Below are 23,726 nucleotides of genomic sequence, written 5' to 3' on the forward strand. Positions count from 1 at the left end.
TGGAGAGGAGCATGGTCCTGCCGCTCCTAGGAACCATCACCCCACATCGGCAGCTTCTCTTGGCTGTGTGGTTATACAGGAGGTCCCGCTTTACGACGGTCTGATTTATGACTCCCCACACTTACGACCTTTTCCATAAGTGCGGAAGGGGCCGAAATCCCCCGACTTATGTCCTTGGCCCTGCATTTACAACAGCATACGACGCCTGTCGTAAATGCGGGCTTGAGTTATGACACCCCCAACTTGCAATGCTATCCTTGGAGCTGATCATATCGCAAGTCTGGGGCATGCTGTACGGCCTCCAGCGGGACTGTACAACCTTAGACAGGAAACACCAGGGTTGGGGGCTAAAATGCAGTGAGAAGCTGAGAATAGGAAAAGAGTTAAGTAAACTCAGTTTTCAGAGGGTTTTTTTTTTTTTTTTGGCTTAAAGGACATGTACTATCACCAGAAAACCTTAATTAACCAGGAAACGGAATACAGTTTTTTGTCATGTAATAAAGAGAGATGAAAAAAAGTACTGAAAACATGGTAATGCATGAATGGAAGGGACACCCTCACCTTGTGCTATATGCACAGCTCTGGTCACCTCAACTCAAAAGAACAGAAATAGAAGGTAGCTTAAACAGGCAACAGAAGTTATTAGAGATAGGGAGAGAGACTGAAAAGACAAGGAGAGTTTAATTTATAAAGGCAACAAATAGAAGAGAAGATAATAGAAATATGTGCAAACAGATGCCACAGTGAAAATAAATTGAGTGTTACAACTTACCACTCATAATACAAAGGGGCATTCAACAAAACGGAAAGGAAACTAATAACGGATTTTTTTTAAATAAGATGTAGAACTTATTTATAAGTGATATGGAGAAAGTGAGGTGGCAAAATTTGCAGATGATACCAAACTGCTCAAGATAGTTAAGACCAAAGCAGACTGTGAAGAGCTTCAAAAAGATCTCATCAAACTAAGTGATTGAGCAACAAAATGGCAAATGAAATTTAATGTTGATAAATGTAAATTAATGCACATTGGAAACAAATAATCCCAGCCATACATACAATATGATGGGGACTAACTTAGCTACAACTACTCAAGAGAGAGCTCTTGGAGTCATTGCGTATAGTTCTCTGAAAACATCCACTCAGTGTGCAGCGGCTGTCAAAAAAAGGACAGAATGTTAGGAATCATTAAAAAAAGGGATAGAGAATATCTTATTGATTCTATAGAAAGCCATGGTATGCCTACATTTTGAATACTGCATATAGATGTGGTTTCCTCATCTGCAAAAAGATATCTTGGCATTGGAAAAGGTTCAGAGAAGGACAACAAAAATGATTAGGGGTTTGGAATGGGTCCCATATGAAGAGAGATTAAAAAGACTGGGACTCTTTAGCTCTGAAAATAGGAGACTAAGGCGGGATATGATAGAGGTGTATAAAATAATGACTGGTGCGGAAAAAGTGCATAAGGAAACGTTATTTACTTGTTCCTGTAATATAAGGACTAGGGGGTCACCAAATGAAATTAATAGGAAGCAGGTTTAAAACAAACAAAAGGAAGTTTTTCTTTACACAGTGCAGTCAACCTGTGGAACTCCCTGCCAGAAGATGTTGTGAAGACTAGGACTTTAACAGGGTTCAACAAAGAGCTAGATAAATGAATGGAGGTTATGTCCATCACTGGCTATTCGCCAGCATGGGTAGGAATGGTGTCCTTAGTCTCTGTTTGTCTGGAAATGGATGACAGGAGAGGGATCACATAATGATTACCTGTTGTGCTCACTCCCTCTGGGGCATCTGGCATTAGCCACTGTCGCAGACAGGATACTGGACTAGATGGACCTTTGGTCTGACCCAGTATGGCCATTCTTACATTCTTATGACAATTTAAATATCCAAAATAATTAAATGCAAATAAGGGACTTTAGAAGAGCTTTAACATAAAGGCCATGAAAGATCCCATGGTTTTTTATGGTTCTTATGAAGACCAGGTTGCTAAACCATTTGCACTGACTAAATTATAACTCTAGCTTGAACTTCTAGATCTAAAACTGAGCTTCATCTTTCCTCTGACCTTCACACTCAGAATAACCATGCCATTTTTGTCTTTTTTCTTTCTCCTGTTACTTATAGGGTGTAGAGAAGGAAAGCTATTGTTTCACCCTGGTCTGTCTTACTAATGTAAGATTATTCCATAACATACAAGAATTAGGGACTAGTAAAATCTAGTTTTACATTTGTAAAGTAATGGGATACTTCCCTGGGGAGATTATTCAATAAACTACACCATGTTATCAAGGAGTATGCATGCAGATGTTCAGTCAACATTTTTCCTTTTTAAATCTCATCCTAGTGCTCACTCCTAGTTATAGCTCCTTTTATTATGCTAAGTCTTCTTCTCAGTGTTTATAATCCTTCAGATATGTATATATATTTAAGTCTCCATCAAAACCTGCTACTTCTTTACATCTCTGAAATTATTTTATTCCTTTCTATACCTTCTTGCACTAACATGTTAGCCTACACTAGTGATTTCCCAACTTTACTCCTGCATGCCTTCCCATGGCTACTCTCTACAAAAGCTTCTCCCCATGACCATTCCCATTTATCCACTCCAATGTTTGTTACAAAAGATAAATCAACTTTTGTCTACATCACCATCCCTAAAACCTTCCAAATATTGATGCCAAGCTTTCTCCCACTCATTCAAAACACTTCGGAAATCATACCTAATCTGAGAATCATCCAAACTATACTTAGCTTTTTAATTTTTTCCCCCGATGCAAGATTCCAAACACCATGGAGAAGTATCTGTTTTATTTCATCCTGGTATAGTAGGCTCTAATTCTGCAAATAAGACCACTTCACTTTAAGCCCGCACATAAGACTTTGCAGCATATGGACCCTGCCATACAGCATAATGTATACACTATGACCACTATCACCATTAAATATGACACAAAAAATATGCAATTATGGGGAGGGGAATAAAAAAGGTCAACAATTGGTGAAGAAAGTTAGATCTGCACAAAAAGTACTTTTCATAGCACAATCAGCAGTGCCACGAATATAATGCGAGTATCTCATCTGCTCTGATCCAAAGCCATCCCTATGCAAAAGTCTGACAGCTTGCTTTCCCACCTTCAGCCCCTAAAAAAAATAAGCCCATCTTGAGTAATAAGTCATGCCTCTATTAATGTTCAAAAAAGACTCTGCGAGGAAGGATACAACTGCACTTTGCCTTCTGTATTTTAGACTTTCACTTCTCCCTATTTCCCCCACAAGGGGCAGGGAACGTGCCTCACTTTGTTTAACTATGCAAATTCATAGCTAGGCTTAGAGAAATTTCATTTTATATATAATTTCAACAGTATCAATTACTAGCATTTTCAATTTTTTAGCCATTTAAATGTTTGCAGTTGCAAAAAATTATGGAAGGCTCAGAGAGTGGGAAGAGGTCAGACAATAATTATTAAATGACAACAGATATTGACTTTTAAAAACTGTTATAACCATTACAACACAAGCTGTCAACATCCCATGTCAACACAAATCCTACTTTGCCTGTTTATATCGTTTCTGATTATCATTGATGGAGTTGTTTTTTTTAAATCAGTTTTGCTTGTGTACAGTGAAACAGACACACACCAATATTTACGGATACACCACCAATCTTTCCAAGCCTCCGTATGGTTCAACGTGTTTAATTTTTGACTACATCTCCCATTTTGTACCCGTCAGGTCCCACAGCCATCCCAGTGTCCATAGCCAATAGTTTATGGCCATCACCCTCTCCAGCAGGAACACATCCCCAGGATACCCCCAGTCACCGACCAGCATGCCAGCAGAACGGAGCCTTGTGCCCATCTACTCTGAGGGCCTGTGTAATACGGACCAGAGGGCTCCACTGAATTAGGGCCTGTTTAGCGAGCCCCTAGCTCCTGCCTGGAGCGGGGCTGGGGTCAGCCCCCCCTGGGATAACCGGTTATCAGCTTACACCGCCCCCAACGCCGCGTTTGGGGGCAGGGGCCGTTAGTTTCTCCCCCTCACAGCTGGGAAACAAGGGGAGGAGCTGCGGGGCCTTCTTTCCCGTCCCACTAGGGCTGGGGGGCGGGAGAAGCGCCCCCGGGCCGGCGGGGGGGGGTCAGCCCGGCGGCGGGGGGAGCCCTGCCCCGGCACTCACAGAACTCGGCGATGTAGTAGGACACGACGTAGTTCTCCTCGCACCACTCCAGGGTGGAGGTGGGCGCGCCCCAGTAGCCGGTCCGGTCGGCGGCGGGAGCCATAGCGCTGCGTGCCAGCCAGGCCGGGCCCGGACGCTGTCACTGCGCGGCGGCGGGAGCTGGCGCCGCCCACGCGCCGGCCTAGGGAGGGGCAGCCGGGCCGGCGCCTGTCCCGCTCGTTGCCGAGGCAACCTGATGCGGCCTACTGGGCGTCAGCGCCTGCTGCTAGGCCCGTTCTGGGCGGGAGCAAGGTACAGAGCCGGTTTCTACATCCGGGGAACAGCCGGTGGTTTCTGATTGGTAGGGTCGCCAGGAACAGCTGTTCTCAGACATTGCTGCCCAGCGTAGCCCTGTGCTGCGGGGAGCGGTTCCGCAAAGCCTGAGGCGCTGCTAGTCAGTGATCCCAGTTCTAGCGCCCCCCCTATAGCCCCAGTGGTGCCACGGTTCAGGCCTCTCTCCCAGTGCTCCAGCTGAGGCTTAATCAGCATGGAGCACAGCACACACCGTGCTGCTTGTGTCTTGCTTACCACACAGAGAGGTTTTGTTTGGTGGGGGGGGGGGTGTTTGTTGTTGTTTTTTGCAGGAGTTTTACACTGTTGACTCATATTTAGCTCTCGTGGTCCAAAGCACTTGCAGACCCCTCCCAATGTGTTATCACTCAGCCTGCGTACGTGCAGGGTGTCCCCCTAAGTCGCATGGTTATACATTGGTTCCGCACTGTGGTGGACGCCTGGTGCGTTCTAAGTCCTCCCATTGCCCGCTTTGTGCCCCCTCCCCAATTTACACAAATGGAAGTCAGCCGCAGGGAAAAAAAATCCCTGTTTTATGTTATTTCGCTATATAGCCACGTTTTTTGAAATTTATTTTGGATGCCTAGTGAGGATGCTCTCTAAGCAGAGGTGACTGGTGAGGGGGAACCCAGAGGACTGGGCAGAGGGCAGGACAATGCCCCCCCCATACTTGTTCTACCTCATCCCCACACATACCAGCAGCAGCAGGGAAAGCGCAGCAAGGCGGCCCCAACTCTTTTTGCTCCCCTAGCTGCATCGCTCCACTCCCGCCCATGCATGACTCTCTGTTTGAGGGTCAATCTTCCTATAGTAACTGAGCAAACTTTATGATGTGGATAATTTCAGGGCTCTCAAACTTATTTTTCCTGTGGTTCAGTAGAGTACAACTATGTTAACTTTCTAAACAGCCTCTGTTTTAGGGCACCTGGTGAGTAGGATATACTTAGAAATATAAGGCAAAATTCTCCCCTCCTTTAAGGCCACTTGGTACAGCTGGCAGGCAAGGAACCCTCTTCTTCAGATGAATGTAGTTAAGGGGTCCAGAATACAAATAAATAGCAGAGAAAGAGAGGGGATGACGAAGGAAAGGGAAGGGAAAAATATTGTCAATTATTGTGTCCATACTAAATGAGGCTAGTAAAGTGGATTCTAAGTACTAGGTGCTTAGCTTTTTATGTCATTAGGATGTGGAATGTAGCAGCCCATCCAGATAAGGTCTTTGTTCAGACCTCATTATCAGGTGTCAAACTTTTAAATGAAACCAAGTTCTGCAGCCTCTCTCAGGTTGGTTTTTGAAATTGCTTTGTAATAATATAGGCACTTTTAAATCCAGTAGAGAGTGCCCAGGCAAGTTAAAATGTTCCCCAAGAGGTTTCTGTATGTTATCATTTCAAATATCTGATTTGGGTCTATTAATGCTTTGTCATAGAGGCTGTCCAGTTTGACCAATACACATGGCAGAGGGGCATTGTTGGCACTTAATGACATAGATCACATTGACTGATGTGCAGTTATATGAACTTCTGATGCGGTGTGTTATGTGGTTAGATCCTTTGATGAGGTTGCTTGTACAGATGTGTGAACAGAGTTGGCACTGGAGTTGATTGCAAGAGTGGGTTCCTGGATGAGTATGATGGAGGTCTGCTCCATGGTTGCAGGAAAGAATTTATTTGAGGTTAGAGGGTTGTCTGTAGGCAAGGATTGGCCTGTCCCCCAAGGCCTGTGAGAGTGAGGGGTCATTTTCCAGAATAGGTTGTAGATCGTTAATAATATGCTAAAGGGGTTTAAAAATTGGTGGCTATAGGTGATGACCAGTGGTGTTCCGTTGTTTTCTTTGTTTGGTCTATTTTGAAGAAGCCGATACCTGGGTACCTGTCTGGCTCGTTTTTTCACTTCCCTGGGTAGGTATTTAAGTTTTAAGAATGCTTGATATAGATCCTGTAGGTGTTTGTCTCTGGCTGTGGGACTGGAGCAAATCTTAGGGCCTGGCTGTAAACAATTGATTAGGACCGTGGTCCCCAACACGGTGCCCGCGGGCGCCATGGTGCCCACGGGGGCATTTGCATGCACCCGCCAGGTGCTCGGGGCTGGCCTGGCCCCGGGCACATGGTGCGGCGCTTGCGGGGAGTGTCTGCCCCGGGCGCGTGGCGCTTGCGGGGGGAAGGGGGGGAAGCGCCGGCCCTGGGCACGCGGCGCTTGCGGAGGGGAGGAAGCGCCGGCCCCAGCCCCGGGCGCGCGGCGCTTGCGGGGGGGGGGGGTGGCGGCCCCGGGCGCACGGCTATGGGGGGGCCCCGACCCTGGGTGCGTGGCTATGGGGGGGCCCCGGGCGCGTGGCTATGGGGGGGGGCTGACCCCGGGCGCGTGGCTATGGGGGGGGCTGACCCCGGGCGCGCGGCTATGGGAGGGCCCCGGCCCCAGGCACGTGGCTATGGGGGGGCCCCTCCCCCGGGCGCGTGGCTATGGGGGGGAGCCGCCCCTGGGCATGCGGTTATGGGGGGGGCGCCCCTGGGCATGCAAGTGTCCCCACTCCCTGGCGCCCGGCGGGCGAACGGCCACGCCCCCTGGCGCCCGACAACCTCAAAAGGTTGGGGACCACTGGATTAGGAAATGTGTCTTGGATGGAAGCTAGAGGCATGTAGGTAAGTGTAACGGTTGGTAGGTTTCTGGTATAAGGTGGTGGAAATGGGTCCGTCCTGTAATTGTACTGTAGTGTCAAGGAAGTGGATCTCTTGTGTGGACTGGTCCAGGCTAAGGTTGGTGTTTGGGTGGAAGTTGTTGAAATCCCTGTGGATTTCTCCAAGGCTCTCTTCCCGTGGGTCCATATGATGAAAATGTTACCAATATAGCATATGTAGAGTAAGAATACTAGGGAGCGAGAGCTAAGGAAACCTTGTTCAAGGTCAGCCATAAAGATGTGGGTATATTGGGGGGCCATGCAGGTGCCCATGGCTGTGACTTGAAGATATAAATTGTCCCCAAATTGGAAATAGTTGTGGATGAGGACAAAGTCACAGAGTTCTGTAACTAAGTGAGCAGTGAGATGACATCAGGGATAGTGTTCCTGATGGCCAGTAATCCATCATTGTTTGGAATGTTGATGTAATGAGCTTCTATGGGTGTTTTCAGGAAGATTACTGACGTTCTGTAGTTTCCTCAGGAAGTTGGTGGTGTCCTGAAGATAGCTAGGAGTGCTGGTAGCATAGGGTCTGAGGAGAGAGTCAATATAACCAGATAATCTTGCTGTAAGTATGCCAGTGCCTGAGATGATGGGTCATCTGGGATTTCCAGGTTTGTGGATCTTGGAAAGCAGATAGAAGACTCCTGGCTGGGGAATTGAGGGTGTGTTTGTGTAATTTTGGTCCTAAGTTGTAGCAGGAAGTTTCATGAGCAGGTGGTTTAGGGTTTGGTTTTTTTTAAATACATTTAGTGGGATCAAAGGAGAGAAGTGAGTGAAAGGGATGCAGGCTCATGAAGCGCAACAAAAGGCCAAGCCTGGGTTTTTTGTTGAGCTTGATGAGCCTTACCCAGCCCATGCAAACTGCTGCTTGCTCCTGGCTGAAATCAGGAGCAGTTGGGTTAGAATCACAGCTCTTGGGGATGCCACTATTGGCAAGAACAGAACTGCAGCAACAAATGCAAAACACAAAGATGAGCAGTCAGCATACTGCTTGCTTGCATCCCTTGGTTTACTCTTCTCTCCTCGCCGACCATAGGTAGCTTGTTCTCTGCAGGCTCTCACCCGACCTCCCAGGCTCAGGCACACCGAAAAGCCATTTCACTCTTCTTCCCCTTCCCTCCCCCCCAGCTGGCTCTTCTTTGCTCTTCCAACAAGAATCCAGAAATGTATCTGATGGATCCAATAGCAGGGCTGGGAGCTTCTGCAGCACTTTTTTCAAATTCATTGAAACAAGCAAGCTGAAGGAGCGGTGGGGTGGGGAAGGAAGCTCAGAAGATGATTGCTACAGATTTCATCATGATTTGCCCTTATCCTCACAGGTTGCTATGTTACATAGGCTGGGCAGAATATGCCCTTTGTGACACTAGTAGACACAAAGTTGCTCAGGCGGGGGAAGGGGCTGCTGCTCTAGGCACACTCAAATTAGCCCAGCTTTGGACATTTCAGTGCTACACTGTAAGAGTGGAAGAGCTACAGAATGTGCAGCTTAGAGGGAACACTGAAGCTGCCCCTACCACCAAAATCTGAAATTGTGCCCCTGCTGGCAAGGAGATGATTTTCCCAGTGGAGGGGGATCCTCTGGTGTAGAGCTCCTATGCCAGCTCACTCCCTGAGGCTGGCTTTAGGGACATAGGGGAAAGAAGGCATAGCAAGGGCTCATATATCCAGCTGACCCACGACTGATGCAATAGCCTGTGGGAGCCAGTTCTACAGCATACACAACGACAAGTCCTGTGGCACCTATAGACTGACAGATTTATTGGCGCATAAGCTTTCGTGGGCAAAGACTCACTTTGTCAGATGCAGTCCTAGAGCAGTAAGACTTAAATAATATTATGGAATCACTGTGAAAGCATCTAGAACATGGGTACCCAAAATGGGGGGCGTATCCCCTGGGGGGCATGAAAAAAGTACAGAGGGGGATGCAAGGCAATCCAGCCCCCCCACCATCAAGTTTTGCTGCCCCAGTCAGTTCTTTTTTTTTTCCCCTCAACAAGTTTTGCTGCTATTTTTTGGGAAGGTGGGGGGGCATGAGGGTTTTTCAAAAATCAAAAAGGGGGCGTAATGCCGAAAAGTTTGGGAACCACTGATCTAGAACAATGGATAGGCACAGGTTACCAATCAAAATAAATAAATAAGGTTCACCCTGTTGTTCTATCCTTTCTGAAATTGAATCACTCCAGATACATGAGAATGTTGGCAATTCTCACCAATTATTCAAGGCAGCAAAAATATTTTCAGCATTGTAACACACTTTTCAAAGGCACTGTATGAACTGATCTTCTGCTAAGGCTCTTCTTAAGTAGTCATAATTTCTCTTAATTCCATTAATAATGCTGGTGATACAAATCGTCTCAAGCAATGAAATTATGAACAACACTATTGGCATAAACTGATCTTCCCTGATCAGTCTTCAACCCCCCTCATTTGTCTTTTCTATATGTGTGTGCAAATTTTCCATGTGAGATCAATACTACAGTAATCAAACTGCTTTCAGCAATTCTTTTGGTATATATCCTACCCCTGGTGCTTTCCCAGGCTTCACTTTCATAACAGCACATACCATTTCCTCTTGCAGAACTGATGGATCTGCCTCTGTACCCTCTTTTCTATCATACTATGCTGTAAGTGGCTGAGTCATTCAGACCTGCACTGTAATCTCTCCATCTGTGTTCAATATTATCACTTTCAGTGAGAACTCTGCCATCATAATATTTCATTATATTTGATTGCAGAGAAAACTTTTCAGTAAGAAATCTAACTGCTGTAACCATAACTTGTGTTATTGCTCTCTTTATAATTCTCAAATGTCATACATTTTTTGCCTTCGTATAGTCACTTTTTTAATCTTGTCTGCCTTTGAAAGTCTGCTCGGTTCCTTAGATTCTCTCTTACATTCTTAAGTCTCCAAGCCACTCTCTTCCCATCTGCATCATTTTTTCACCAGCTCAAACACCTTCTCAATTAATACTGCATGGTCCAACACTGCCTTTTTGGAACACGTGCTTTGATGGCTTCAAGTATGATAGTTTATTTTATTCAAAAGTTTATGTGGATTGTTCTCTTTCACCTATGCCAATACCTTAAATTTTGCACAGAAGTCATGTAGGCTTTGTTGATTTTGGACAAGTCCAGGTATTGTGGACCTGCCGAACATCTTTTTAAGTTTTAATTTTATGGTTGAGGCTAAAAATATATGATCTGAATTGCAGCCTGCACTTGGGAAAGTCTATGTCCATTAAATGCTTGATCTCCAGTGCTGCTTATCATTTTATGGTCATTTTGGTTCTTTGTCATAACGTCAGGCGATCCCTCATGTTGCCGGCACACAGTGCCAGAGGGGGGCAACAACTGGGTTCGTTGCCCGGTGTGCGCGCTCCAATAAACACACCGGTGTGGAGAAGCAAAAAAAAGTTTATTTGAACACTCAAATAGGTGCCAGGAGACTAGACCTCAGATCAAGCACACCAACGTAAGCAGTTTTCCTTCTTTATATACCCAGGTTGTTTACTTGCAGGAGAATAGTGAACTGTAGCAAGTTTCCCACGCTGGGACATGCTGCCAGTCCCCCTCCTCCTGCTCCTCTCCTTTACAGAAACACATCTGAATTCTTCTTCTATACCACTGATAGTAACTAGGCAACTTCAAGGTCTTGCTGTTCCCAGCTGTTAGCGAGCTAGAGAAAAGTTGTGTCTGGGGGGGAAAGGGGCAGAAGGGGGCTTTTAGGGTGCTTGGGCCTAGAGCAGGGGCGCTTCATCGATCCTTGTGATCTTCCACTCCCCCGAGTTACCTAGGATCATGCCCAGTGACCCCAACACTCACATGTAGAAACAGCTGGGATGTTGAGTAAAAGTGATATTTGTAATGACCAAGTAATTAGAGCAGCAGCATTCAACTCCACGCCTTCCTCTTTGTTTTGTAAACTGCAAATAAATGCATTTTAAAAACAAAAATAATAGGAAAAAAGCAGTCTGTTAGTCAGTCAATCACCATGCCTGCTGTGCTGCAGCAGTTAGTTACAATGATTTTGCTGTCATGTAAGACCATTGTACCATCACATCTGGCATACTGCCTCAACCAGTCTAAAACACTTGATGACTCAGTGGAAGTGAAAACCCCTCCATATAATTCAACTGGGGCCAATTATGCAATCCTGGGAATTTGAACTTGGGGGTGAGTAAGGCTATTTCCTCTTTCCTGCAAGTTAGAAGCACTTCAGATGACTTAGTCCTAAACTGCGCATAGAATCTGGTCCAAGAGGTGAATATAGCTGGACTGTGTCAGGGAAGACACCACAGCAGTCCAACACACTAGCATTTAATTTCAGAAAGGGGAATGAGAGGGTTAATTAAACAGAAATTAAAAGGTACAGGTGCCAAAAGTGAAACCCCTTCCAGCTTCAAAATACCATCTTAAATGTATACCACAAATTAATACACTTATTAGGGTATGGCTACACTACAGAGTTTTGTCGGAAAAATAGCCGTTTTTCTAACAAAACCTGAGTTACACAATCGCATTCTTCCGAAAGTAAATCGAAAGAACGGAGGGGTTTTCTGGCATTGGTAATCCTCTTTCTATGAGGAACAAGCCTTTTTCTGAAAGAGCTCTTTCGGAAAAAGGTGTGTATGGACGGGGAAGAGGGAATTCTTTTGAAAGAATAGAAAAAAGCACAGGTGCCCTAGTGGCCACTCCGTCCATAGTAATCACAGCTTAAATGTGAGACAGCGTTCATTCAGTGTGGACGCTCTCTTTTGAGAAAGCAGATCGCTTTTTCTATGTGCTTTTGTGTGTGTACGCTCTTTCAGAAGAATTTTTCAGAAGATCTCTTCTGAAAAAAGGTTCTTCCGAAAGAAGCCTGCAGTCTAGACATAGCCATAATAAGAGGACCAAAAAACTGCCACTAATGCTAAACAACGAAGTAAAAGAAGCAGTCAGAGGCAAAAAGGTATCCTTTAAAAAGTAGAAGTTAAATCCTAGTGAGGAAAATAAAAAGGAGCTTAAACTCTGGCAAATGAAGTGTAAAAATATAATTGAGGGCCAAAAAAGAATTTGAAAACAGCTAGCCAAAGATTTTAAAAGTAATACACAAATATTTTAAGCACATCAGAAGCAGGAAGGCTCCTATAAACAACCAGTGGGGCTGCTGGCCTATCAAAATGGTAAAGGAGCACTCAAGGAGCCATTGCAGAGAAACTAAATAAATTCTTTACATCCGTCTTCACTGTTGAATATGAGTCAACAGTGTGATGCTGTTGCAAAAAAAGCAAATATGATTCTAGGTTGTATCAACAGGTGTGTTGTAAGCAAAACTCGTGAAGTCATTCTGCCGCTCTACTCTGCACTAGTTAGGCCTCAGCTGGAGTACTGTGTCCAGTTCTGGGCGCCACATTTCAAGAAAGATGTGGAGAAATTGGAAAGGGTACAGAGAAGAGCGACAAGAATGATTAAAGGTCTAGAGAACATGACCTATGAAGCCAGGCTTCATGAACTGGGCTTGTTTAGTTTGGAAAAAAGAAGATTAAGGGGGGACATGATAGCGGTTTTCAAATATCTAAAAGGGTGTCACAAGGAGGAAGGCGAAAATTTGTTCCTCTTGGTTTCTGAGGACAGGACAAGGAGTAATGGGCTTAAAGTGCAGCAGGGGAGGTTTAGATTGGACATTAGGAAAAAATTCCTAACTGTCAGGGTGGTCAAATATTGGAATAAATTGCCAAGGGAGGTGGTGGAATCTCCCTCTCTGGAGATATTTAAGAACAGGTTAGATAGACATCTGTCAGGGATGGTGTAGACGGAGCTTGATCCTGCCTTGAGGGCGGGGGGCTGGACTCGATGACCTCTCGAGGTCCCTTCCAGTCCTATTATTCTATGATTCTATGATTCACAGCTGAGGATGTGAGGAAGATTCCCAAACCTGAGCCATTCCTTTTAGGTGACAAATCTGAGGAACTGTCACAGATTGAAGAGTCATTAGAGAATATTTTGAACAAATTGATAAACTAAACAGTAATACGTCACCAGGACCAGATGTCATTCACCCTAGAGTTCTGAGGGAACTCAGATGAAGTTGCAAAACTACTAACTATAGCCATAACCTGTCCTTTAAATCAGCTTCTGTACCAAGTGACTGGAGCAGTGGTAGCCAACCCATAGCTTGCAAGCCTCATGCAACTCCTGAAGAAAAAAATTGCAGCTCCTGATGGAACTGGGACGGAACCTGGAACTGCTCAGGTCAGCTGCTCTCACGGCCGGGCCACTCTGAGCCGCATGCGTACTCAAGGCCCACGTTGTTCCGCTCACAGCCCCCAGTGCACTACATCATATCCTGCACGTGCAGGCCGGGTTGCCCTCAGCATCCCAGCCTGCATGTGCTAGCAGCTGGCCGCTGAGTGCAGGCAGCAGTGGTGGCTTCAACTCCAGGTGTGGTGGCGGCTCCAGCTCCGGGACCTGGGCAGAAGGTTAGAGGGGGGAGGGGAATTGGGTTAGAGCGGGGGGGGGGGGGTGAGATGCCTGGCTCTGGAGAAGGGGAGGGGGATTGAGTTGGAGGGGGGCGCATGGCGTCCCGGCATCTCGGCCAGCACATACTCAAAGCCAGCCATTCAGCTCACACGCCTGGCATCTGTAGGGAGATGCACGTGGCGTAGCAGTGGCTATGGATCCGGGACCTGGGCATAATGTTGGGGGGGAAGAGGGATTGGGTTAGAGCTGGGGGGGGGTGCCTGGTTCTGCTGGAGAGAAGGGGAGAGGGTTTGGGTTAGAGCCGGGGGGGGGGAGGGGGAGTAGGAATCCCAGTACTGCATGCCAGCTCCAACTTCTCAGGAAGCACGCGGCTGTTGGGGGGAGCAAAGGAAGAGCATGCACTTCCTGAGAAGCTGGACACACACACACACACACACACACACACAGGTCAGTCAGTCCCCGGCTGAGTGACACACACACACACACACACACACACACACACACACACACACACAGTCAGTCAGTCAGTCAGTCCCCGGCTGAGTGACAGACCCGGTGTTTCAGGAAGCATGCCAGCTGTTTATGGGAGGGGAAGGGAAGCCCATGCGCTTCCTGAGACCCAGGATCCCCAAGTACTGGCCGAGCTGTCCCTGTCCCCTCGTCCTGGCCAGACCCCCTCCCCCTGACCAGCACCATGTCACCTGCCCCCACTAGCACCAACCAGCACTCTGCCCCAGCACCCTGCACCAGCACCTTGCCCTAGCACTCTGTCTCCTGCCCCCACCAGCACAGTTGGGGCCACATTAGTGAGGCTTGGGGTTTTTTGGAAGGTTTTTTTCCATCTCACTTGTGTGGCCCCTACTGACTTTTCTGTGGGTCAATGACCCCTGACTCAAATCAGGTTCCCTGCCCATCTCAAAGACAATAAAGACAGACAATGCTGAAATGTTGTGTTTGACAAGCCCCCCATCTGGCTGCAGCATCATAACACTCCTGCATCCCCCCCAGATCCCAAACCTGAGCCTATCATACACTGGAACCCCCTGTCCTGAGCCTCTCACATCCCCAAACTCCTGCACCCACACATCCCCAGTCTTCTGCCACAACACTCCTGCACCACTCACACAAGGCAAATCTGTTCTGAGCCCATAATACTCCCAGCCTCCCTGCCCTGAACCCCTCATGTACCCCAGCCCAAACTCCTGCACCTTTACAGCCACAAGCCTGCAGCTTGCTCAGTACCCAAATCTTCCACCTGACTTGAACACTGTCTCCCTGGGACTGTGTACCAGCACCTATTATCCCCCGGCATGGCTGCTTTTTTTTTTTGCTCAACTTCCTCCCGCCCCCTGTATGTGGCTCTTCATACCCTGTCCATTACTATTTTGGCTCTTTGTCTCTAATGGGTTGGCCACCCCAGTACAAAATCAAAAAAACGTGTCAGGGCCTCCCCTTTTCCCCCGCTTCCTCCCCTCAAACTGCCGATGTGTCATGCTTTGTGTGTTTTCTATATTTGTTGTTTTTAATAAATGAAATTCTTGGGCTTGAGAGCAATCTTTATTCCATTACATGAAAGCAAGCAAGCACACCCCAGCAAAGCAACAGGTACTTCTGCAGCAAGTGCACCCTACAGACCAATCACAGATACCTACTAGCATCATCACCATTGCATTCCCATGCATTGCAACAAATATCACCAACTGTCTGCATCAAATCGCTGCCTCAAGGCATCCCTGATCCTTATGGCCCTGCACCATGCCGTGCTCCTCTAATAGCTCTGGTCTCAAGCTGTTCAAACTCAGCCTCCAGGTACTGAGCCTCAGCAGTCCTGCCCTGAGTGAAGCTTTCACTCTTCCCTTCACAAATATTATGGAGGGTACAGCACGTGGCTATAAGCTCAGAGATATTTTCATCAGCCAGGTCCAGCTCCCCCTACAAACATTGTCAGTGGGCTTTTAAATGGCCAAAAGCACACTCCACAGTCATTTTATATCTGCTCAGCCTGTTTTTGAACCACTTCTTGCTGCAACCAAAGCTCCCAATGTATAGCTTCATGAGCTACAGCATTAAGGGCTAGGTGGGGGCCTCCCAAGGTCACAGTGGGCATTTCAGCTTCCCCTATAGTGATCTTCTGGTCCAGGAAGAAAGTCCCCACTTGCAGCTTCCTGAACAGGCCAGGGTTCTGAAAGATGTGTGCGTCACTTTTCCAGACCAGCCTGCATTAATGTCCATGAAATGCCCATGGTGATCCACAAGTGCCAGGAGAATTATGGAGAAATACCCCTTCCAATTAATGTACTCACAGGCTAGGTAGTCTGGAGTCAGAAGTGGAATATGTGTGACATGTCACCTCTCTGCAGTTAGGGAAGCCCAACTGTGCAAAGCCCTCAACAATTTGATGCACATTGCCTAGAGTCGGAGTCTTTTGAAGCAGGATGCAATTAATGGCCCTGCACACCTTCATCAATACAAGTCCACCAATTGACTTTCCCACTCAAAATTGATTGATTGGTGGCTGTCTGGAGTAGCCAGCTTCTATAGTGCAATAGCCACATGCTTCTTCACCAGCAGGGCAGCTCTCTTTCTTGTGGCCTTCATCACAGTCCCATGAAAGTTCTGCAGCCACTGCTCATCACCCTAGTCTTGCATGACAATGCAACCCCATCACTCAGTGCTTGTTTTCCAGCCCCAAAAGCAGCATTTCACGGTAGTCAGTGCCTCCACGAATGCCACAAGAAATCTTGTGTCATAGCTACTATGTGTGGCAAGATCAGCATCTGATTCATCATCGTCACTTTACAGCTTAAGGAATAACTCGACTGCCATTCATGACATTAGTGAGACCTATCAGCATTTTCTTCAACAGTTCCGAATCCATTCCTATAGACCAAAGAGACAGAGCGTGCAGCACAAAAGCTGTGGAAAGATGGTGCCAAACGCAGATGGAAGCACAGGGGGTCCTGGGATGTGAATTGATGTACTATAGGGCATTGGGACAGTACCCAGGATGCCATGCAAATCCCCTCCTTCCACCTTCTCACAGGCCTCAGTGGCTGAAGACAAAGAAGTGTTCTGTGGGATAGGTGCCCGGAGTACACTGCTCCGAATGCCACTGCGAGTGTCACAGGTGTGGTCATGGTACAGTGCTGGCAGCTGACAGTGTGGACACATAACAGCTGCTTCAGTGCTGCATTCTGGGAGCTGTGCTATGACTGCCAGCACTGTACATCTGCCAATGTGGACAACACCTGAGAGTGAGATGAAAGTGAGATGAAAGGAGCAAGAACTTAGTCCTCCTACCGTAGGACTTGGAGAATCATCCAGTATTTCATTGATTATACATGCAAAGGTTGATGTCTCATCACAGATCAAGTCATGGCTAGCTTTATGTAGGAGCCTTGTGGCTATGACAGGTACATAGAGTAAGAAAACACCAAGCTCCATGGGCTCTGGTTCAGATCTGCCTCTTTCTATAGCCGTGATGTCCAACCAGTTCTGAAGCAGTAGCCACTATTGTGGGTACTGCTGTAGTGAACTAGCCACATTATTCTGAAAATTTAAATAATTGTGAGACTCTCCGAACATACCAATTCTTGTCTTTTAATGTCAACAGAATGCTTCAACATTGGTTTTAACCAACAGAAATCACCACATTTCACAGACATTCTATCAATGGAACACTTGACAATTTTGTTTCATCGCTAAACCTCTGAAATCAGGCAAGAACTTTTCACTGACAAGCACACCTTAAGTCAGCTTCCATATTTTCACCCAGTAACCGTGACTGATACTTCGACTTGATGTACGTCATGGCAGAAAATGATGCTTCACAAAGCTATGCTGAACCAAACATGGAGTTTTCAAAATACCACACTGATTCTGTCACAAAAGTGCATCCCACATTGTCAAAACCGATTCATTTTTTGACTGATCGAGCTGGCTTTGAAGTGTGAGCATCTCTTCAAACAAACTTTTGTCCAGGACAAGCAAACTGACAGTCTTGCAACTTAGTGTCGAACTGAAATGAGTTTTTCATGAATCAAAATGCCAACATGAAGCTTTCGAAATCTGCAAAACGCTGGCTGAATTTCATTGCCAAGTTTTCAAGCCATCTCACATAATGCTGAAAAACAAAGTCATCGCATTCAAATTCACTAACTCCAGCAATTTTGGAAGTGGGTGAATTCTTTCTGCCTTCAACTGAATGATGAATAGCTCTAGCTTAGAAGTGAACTCCCTAATGTTCTGGGCCATATCACAAATCAGCTTCCTCTTTCCCTGAAGTTTCAGTTTGAGTTCATTCAAATGACAGGTGATATCAGTCAGGAACCGCAAATTAAATTGCCACTGCTTATCTTCAGTATTGGAAAAACTGTCTAGCTTTCTTTTCTCGTCAAAAAAGTCTGATTGGAGTGCAAGAAACTGCTCAAGCAGCTTTCCACAACTCAGCCATCACAAAATGGCAAAATAGATGATTTCAGAATGCTCAGATTTTATTTCTTTCAAAAATTCCACAAACTGGCTATGATTCAGAGCGCTGCTGCAAATGAAATTCATGATTTTGATCACAGTATCCATCAAGTCTTTCAGAGTATCTGTTGTGGACATCTGCGCACACAGAATTTCGTGAGGCAAAATACAGTGGCAGGAAAGCCATTTGCTATTCATTTTATTAGATTGAAGGTGCTCTTTCAGAGAGACAAATCCAGAATTTTTTCCCATCATAGCTGGTGTACCGTCAGCTGTAACAGAAGCCAATTTTGCTAAATCCAAGTCAAAATTATTTGAGACACTTTTGAAAAAGCATTGACTATATCAGATCCTCGGGCACAATCTCTCAATCCACACACTAAGCAGTTCTTCATGTTACAAAATGAATCCAGAAGATGAGCTGAGCAGTATCACATGACTCATCCAGTGTCAATGAGTAGGCCAAACACTGATCAAGTTCAGCATGCAACTGGATTTAGAGATCAATAGACAAATCTTTCAACTGGCACAAACTGTTTGGTGACTCAGCTGCAACTTTCGAATGTTCTGCAAGATGTTATTTCGCGGCTGTTCATTATGATTTTCTAGCAAGGTTTCCATGACAGAGAGAATCATTTATTTCACCATTTCTCTATCTGAGAATTGCTTCTTGCTGTGAACAAGTATCCACAATGCTTTATAGATGGCCAAAGTTACCAGTTCAGATGAAGATCGAAATCTCTTCAAAACTTTCTGCTGCTTTTCAAAATCCAATTTCAGCTGACCAATTTTATCAGCTCGCTTTTTGCTTCCAATAGGATACACTGGATCGAAATCACTGAGCTGCCTTTGGAAATTTCTTATGTTATCAGTTTTATTTGCCAGAATTATTGTACAACGCAACAAATACGTTGGCTTTTCAATCACCTCAGTAGCAGCATATTCAAATTCCCATTTCTCTTGAAATTTATGTTTGATGTCCTTCCAATCGCTCTTTCTCTTTGCTGCAGTTTCTGCCGATTATTTATTGTTTTCAAAATTGTTTGACTTGGTACTAGTACCTTCACCTGCTTCAGAATTATGCTTTCTAATAATGAACCGATCCATGAATGCAATTCTAGAAAAATGAATTAATATTGTTCAGTTTCAGCACAAAGCAGAAATAAGCAATATTGTTGGGGAGGCCAAAAAGGTATCCTAATTTTTAAAATTCAATATCTCTGGAAGTGTTAAACTTGTTAAAGATTTTTTAAATTTTCAAAAACAGGAATAAAATTTAAACTGTTTTCTTCAAATGTGTGCTTGCATACTGGATTTTGTTGTTTAGAATGGCCATAACCAGCCACACAAACACACACACTTTTGACAAAAAATTTCTATATACTGTACACCACTATATTTATTGAACCAAAATTTTGGCTGCTGAACAGCCAACATTTGAACCTAGTTGTGTGCCCATGGAGAACCTGCATTTAATCTGCATTTACATTGAAGGTTGAAATGGATGCCAGTAGGGTTGCCAGGATTTTGCCTGGACAGACTGGTAACTGCATCTTCTGTCCAGTTAAAAAAAAAACCAACAGAAAATACTGGATATGTCCAGTATTTTCTGGGGTTTTTTGACAGAAGGCCAGCGGGGACATTTTTCCCATGCCGTGTTTGGTGGGGACGGGGGAAGTGGGAGTGTGGAAATTTAAAGGAGCAGTGACCTTTTTTTTTCCTTTCAGCAAAGTTTGGTCTTTTTTTTTTCTAAACCAATTTTTTCCCTGCCATGTTCAGGATTTTTTCAGAAAGTATCTGGCAACCGTAGATGCCAGGAGAAAAGTGGCCAGCTTGAAAACTGAGCTGCTTCATACAAGAACAAATAATTTCACACAGAGAACTCAGAAGTACTTTCAGAAAAGCTTTGACAATAAATACCAGTGGAAAACTAGTACGCAGAAATACCAGCCACAGCTTACAATGATGCATGATGATTTCTGGCCTAAGCAGCATATTTAAGCTATTCTGCAAACTGGCAGAAGCCTCCATCCAGCAGATGGGTCAAATAAATGGAAAGTGGCTTTAGAACTCAGAAAGTTCTTCTGTGCTTTTTTTTTTTTTTTAAATTCTCTGAACATTTTTGTTTTCTGATTTAAATTTTTTTGAGTGCAACAATTTGAGTTATTATTCAAGCCAACTAACCACACTCAACTGGGCAAATAGTTATGTGTGGCTAGTGTACTGGACACCATGGTTCTATAGCTTCTTCTCTTCCTACCCCTCCAAAGAAAGCAGCTACCAGTCTGAATGTTGGGTGCATGCTATAAAGCAGAACCAGCCTCCTAGGCAGAAGGCTAAGCAACAACTGTATTGTTTTCTAAGGATTAATTGGTTAATTTTTGTAACATGGAGCTCATCAGATCAAAGGTGTGATGTGTTACCACATGCCTAATTTCACTAATGACAGGCAGCTGCCTCAGCTGTAACAAATTCTTATTGGTAACAGTTCAGTAGCTTCCTTCTCCTTCTGTTTCCTTATAAAAAGACATTTTCTGCTCACTGCCCTCACCACAATTAGATTCTAAGGTATGTACATGTCTCTCTCTCTCTCTGCTGCCAAGCCCCTCTTGAGCACTTTGGAGGGCTGACCCAATCACTTGACAAGCAAATGCATTTCTTGACAGCCTGATTTGTGTTGGCCTGTTGCCCTCTAATGGCTTGGTGCTCTGACAGCTGGCAATGATTTTCTGACTATTGGAACTCCTATTGCTTTCCAGCCTGACAGGGGCCAAATAATCGTCTTGTGAGTGCCAGATAGATGATAATAGCCAATGGATTAAAAAAAGCTCATTAATAAAATTCCCATCTCTGTACCTTTTTATAACACAGGCTCTTTTCTCATTTCCTGATAGTGCAAGTTGTTCCCCTTCCCCTCCCCCTCCAGAAATATGCTTCATGTTAGTACCCCCTGCTTCTCTGTTTTTAGCCTTTAAGCACTAACACCCCCCTCTGTATATAGTACTGTGTGAAAATGCCTAGCAAAGCTCCTGGTATTTTGTTCACACAAGCTTCTAACAATACCCCTTCCTTCTTTCATTGGTCTTGCCTGCCAGCCTTGATGTTTATTTTTTTTCCGAGTGTATTTTCAGGCATTTTGTTTTCAAGAAAAGTTTGGGCCCAATTCCACACTTGTTTATATCCTAATTCAGAACAAGCAGAGGAACTACAGGTGTGAAGAGTCCTTACAAACCACTACAATGTAAGGACAGATTTCTGTTTTAGCCACTTAAACTAGTGACTCACGTCTGCTGAGCCATAGCAGATGGTGGGGGTCTTGCAGTTACCCATTGTAGGAGAAATCAGAAACAGTGGTACAGTAGAACCTCATAGTTACGAACACTGAAGTTACAAACTGATCAGTCAACCATGCACCACATTTGGAACCAGAAGTAGGCAATCAGGCAACAGAGACAAAGGAAAAAAAGAAGCAACTGCTGTACAATACTATGTTAAACATAGATTACTCAAAATAAAGGGAAAGCTTTAACAAATTTGACAAGGTAAGGCCACACTTTCTATGCTTGTTTAATTTAAATTAAGATAATTAAAAGCGCCATTTTTCTGAATAATAAGTTTCAAAAACCCATTAACCTGCTTAATTCAGTAACTGGAAACATGACCCTTACTGAGTGATGCTTACTGGTTACGGTTAACTGACAGGCAGGCCAGGCTGGAGCAGCCCCCCACCCATCCCCACTTAAGTGGTTAACCGGTTAAATATAATGTTAACTGATTAAATGGGATTTGGTGTCCATAATATTAAGTTAGTGCTCGGTTGTAAATCTTTGAAAGAACGATCATAATGTTTTGTCGAGTTACAAATATTTCAGAGTTATATACAGCTTCCATTCCCAAGGTGTTTGTAAGTCTAAGATTCTACTGTATTTCTTTCATTCAATTATAACCCTCCTGCTAGTAGGGAGATGTCTCTTCTTTAGAGAAGAAGCAGGGGAGAAATGAATTGTATATGAGTCAGTGTTGCTAAGCAGATCAACACACAAGGCAAGGTCCACATCCAGAAATTTCTGGGATTGGGTGTGGTGGTTTTGAGCATGCTCATTAGACTCCTGTAGCTGGACTAAAATTCCACTGAGGTCATTTAGGCTACATCTAGACTACAAGCCTCTTTTGAAAGTCGCTTTTTCGAAAGCCTCTTTTGAAAGAGAGCATCTAGACTGCAACTATTTCTTTCAAAAAAGTGAGTGCTTTTTCAAAAGAGAGCACCCAGGCAGTCTGGATGCTCTCTTTTGAAAAAGCCCTGTTTGCATTCAAGAATGCCTTTTTTCAAAAGAGTGCTTTCGAAAAAAAGGTGTTCTTCCTCGTAAAATGAGGTTTACTGCGGTTGAAAAAAAACACCATATTCTTTTGATTTAATTTCGAAAGAACTCGGTGGCAGTCTAGACACGGGAAATTTTTTCGAAAAAAGGCCATTTTTTTCAAAAATACTCTGTAGTCTAGACACACCCTTAGTGTTACCTGGTCAGACACAAAAACAGAAACTAACCAGGCTGTTTCTCTGACTCTGAAGCAAGTTGCAGCATGATAGTGCTACTGTTAACTTTCTAGTAGGGAAGCTCTGACAGTGTTAGTTATGGAAAGTAGAGTATGGGAGGAAAAACATATTTTTCAGTTGCACTCTATGCCTTGAAATTTTGATTTCAGCCCACATGTTTTAATGGTCTCAGCCAGTATAGTTTACCAGCTCTTTTCTTATTTAAATGCAATGATGGGCAAAGAGTCTATTCTAAGGGTATTCTGGGTTGTGAATTCTTTCTCTCAGGGTTTTCATTTATACACTTAGTACTGATTGGTTAATTATTTAGCTAGCTAGCTAATTGAATGATTCCACAATCTAGCAGAGAAGGTAGCTAACCCATGGGTTTCAGCTGTAGGGTGCGTTTACGCTGCCGAGCTTACCTGGAAATAAGCTATGCAAATTGAGCTATGTCAATTGCATATCTTATTTTGAAATAGGTGTAAAAGCAGGCTCTTTTCTGGCCAGGCCTCGTGGGCACAGCCTTCCTAGCCCAAGACTACCTTCCCCTCAAACCAAAAATCCTGCATTGACTTAAGATCAGTAAAAAGCAGGAGTAAAAGAAACAGACAGGTAAGGGTCATGCAAAGTTCGTGCCGGCCAAGAGCCATCTCACCCCTGCCCTTCCCCCTTAGTCCTGTCACTAGGCAGACAGACTCTGTTAAGCCTATCATAGCAAAGCGCGGGAAAGCTCTTGCTCTCTCTATAAAACAGCTTCCTCTCCTGCATCCAGTTGAGGGTACCCAAAAATCTGGAAGGCAGAACTCAAGTCAGGTCTGAGGGCTGATCACCTGAGGGCCCCCTCCCACTCACCGAATCAACTGAATCTTCCGCATAGTGTAACTGTATACCAAATATGCTGTTGTCTCTATTGTCCCTTGTATGTCTGATAAGTGTGAGTACTGCTGTCTGATGTTAGAGGTTTGTTAAGTAATAGTGTTAGGAGTAAGTTAGAGGATTGTGAATAGTACTGTTATGAGTTTAGATAGATGTTAAACCTTATGAGTGAAATTAATGTAAATATAACTGTT

The 23,726-nt window shown here is 44.8% G+C and overlaps 1 protein-coding gene and 1 long non-coding RNA gene across 2 annotated transcripts in view; one reads left to right on the plus strand and one right to left on the minus strand.

Moving 5' to 3' along the window:
* Positions 1 to 4,317, minus strand: part of ACER3 (alkaline ceramidase 3) — a 78,828-nt gene extending 74,511 nt beyond the window's left edge. The window contains exon 1 of the mRNA XM_075919527.1: positions 4,184 to 4,317. Within this exon, the coding sequence (XP_075775642.1) occupies positions 4,184 to 4,286 (103 nt within the window). The 5' untranslated portion in view covers positions 4,287 to 4,317. The remainder of the gene's footprint in view (positions 1 to 4,183) is intronic.
* Positions 4,318 to 4,335: 18 nt separating this feature from the next.
* The window catches only part of LOC106732715 (uncharacterized), a 79,486-nt gene continuing 60,095 nt past the window's right edge, over positions 4,336 to 23,726 (plus strand). Inside the window, exon 1 of the long non-coding RNA XR_001368985.3 lies at positions 4,336 to 4,474. This is a non-coding gene — a long non-coding RNA (uncharacterized LOC106732715). The remainder of the gene's footprint in view (positions 4,475 to 23,726) is intronic.

The sequence above is a fragment of the Pelodiscus sinensis genome, chromosome 1 (assembly GCF_049634645.1).
Source record: "Pelodiscus sinensis isolate JC-2024 chromosome 1, ASM4963464v1, whole genome shotgun sequence".
Classification (NCBI taxonomy): domain Eukaryota; kingdom Metazoa; phylum Chordata; order Testudines; family Trionychidae; genus Pelodiscus; species Pelodiscus sinensis.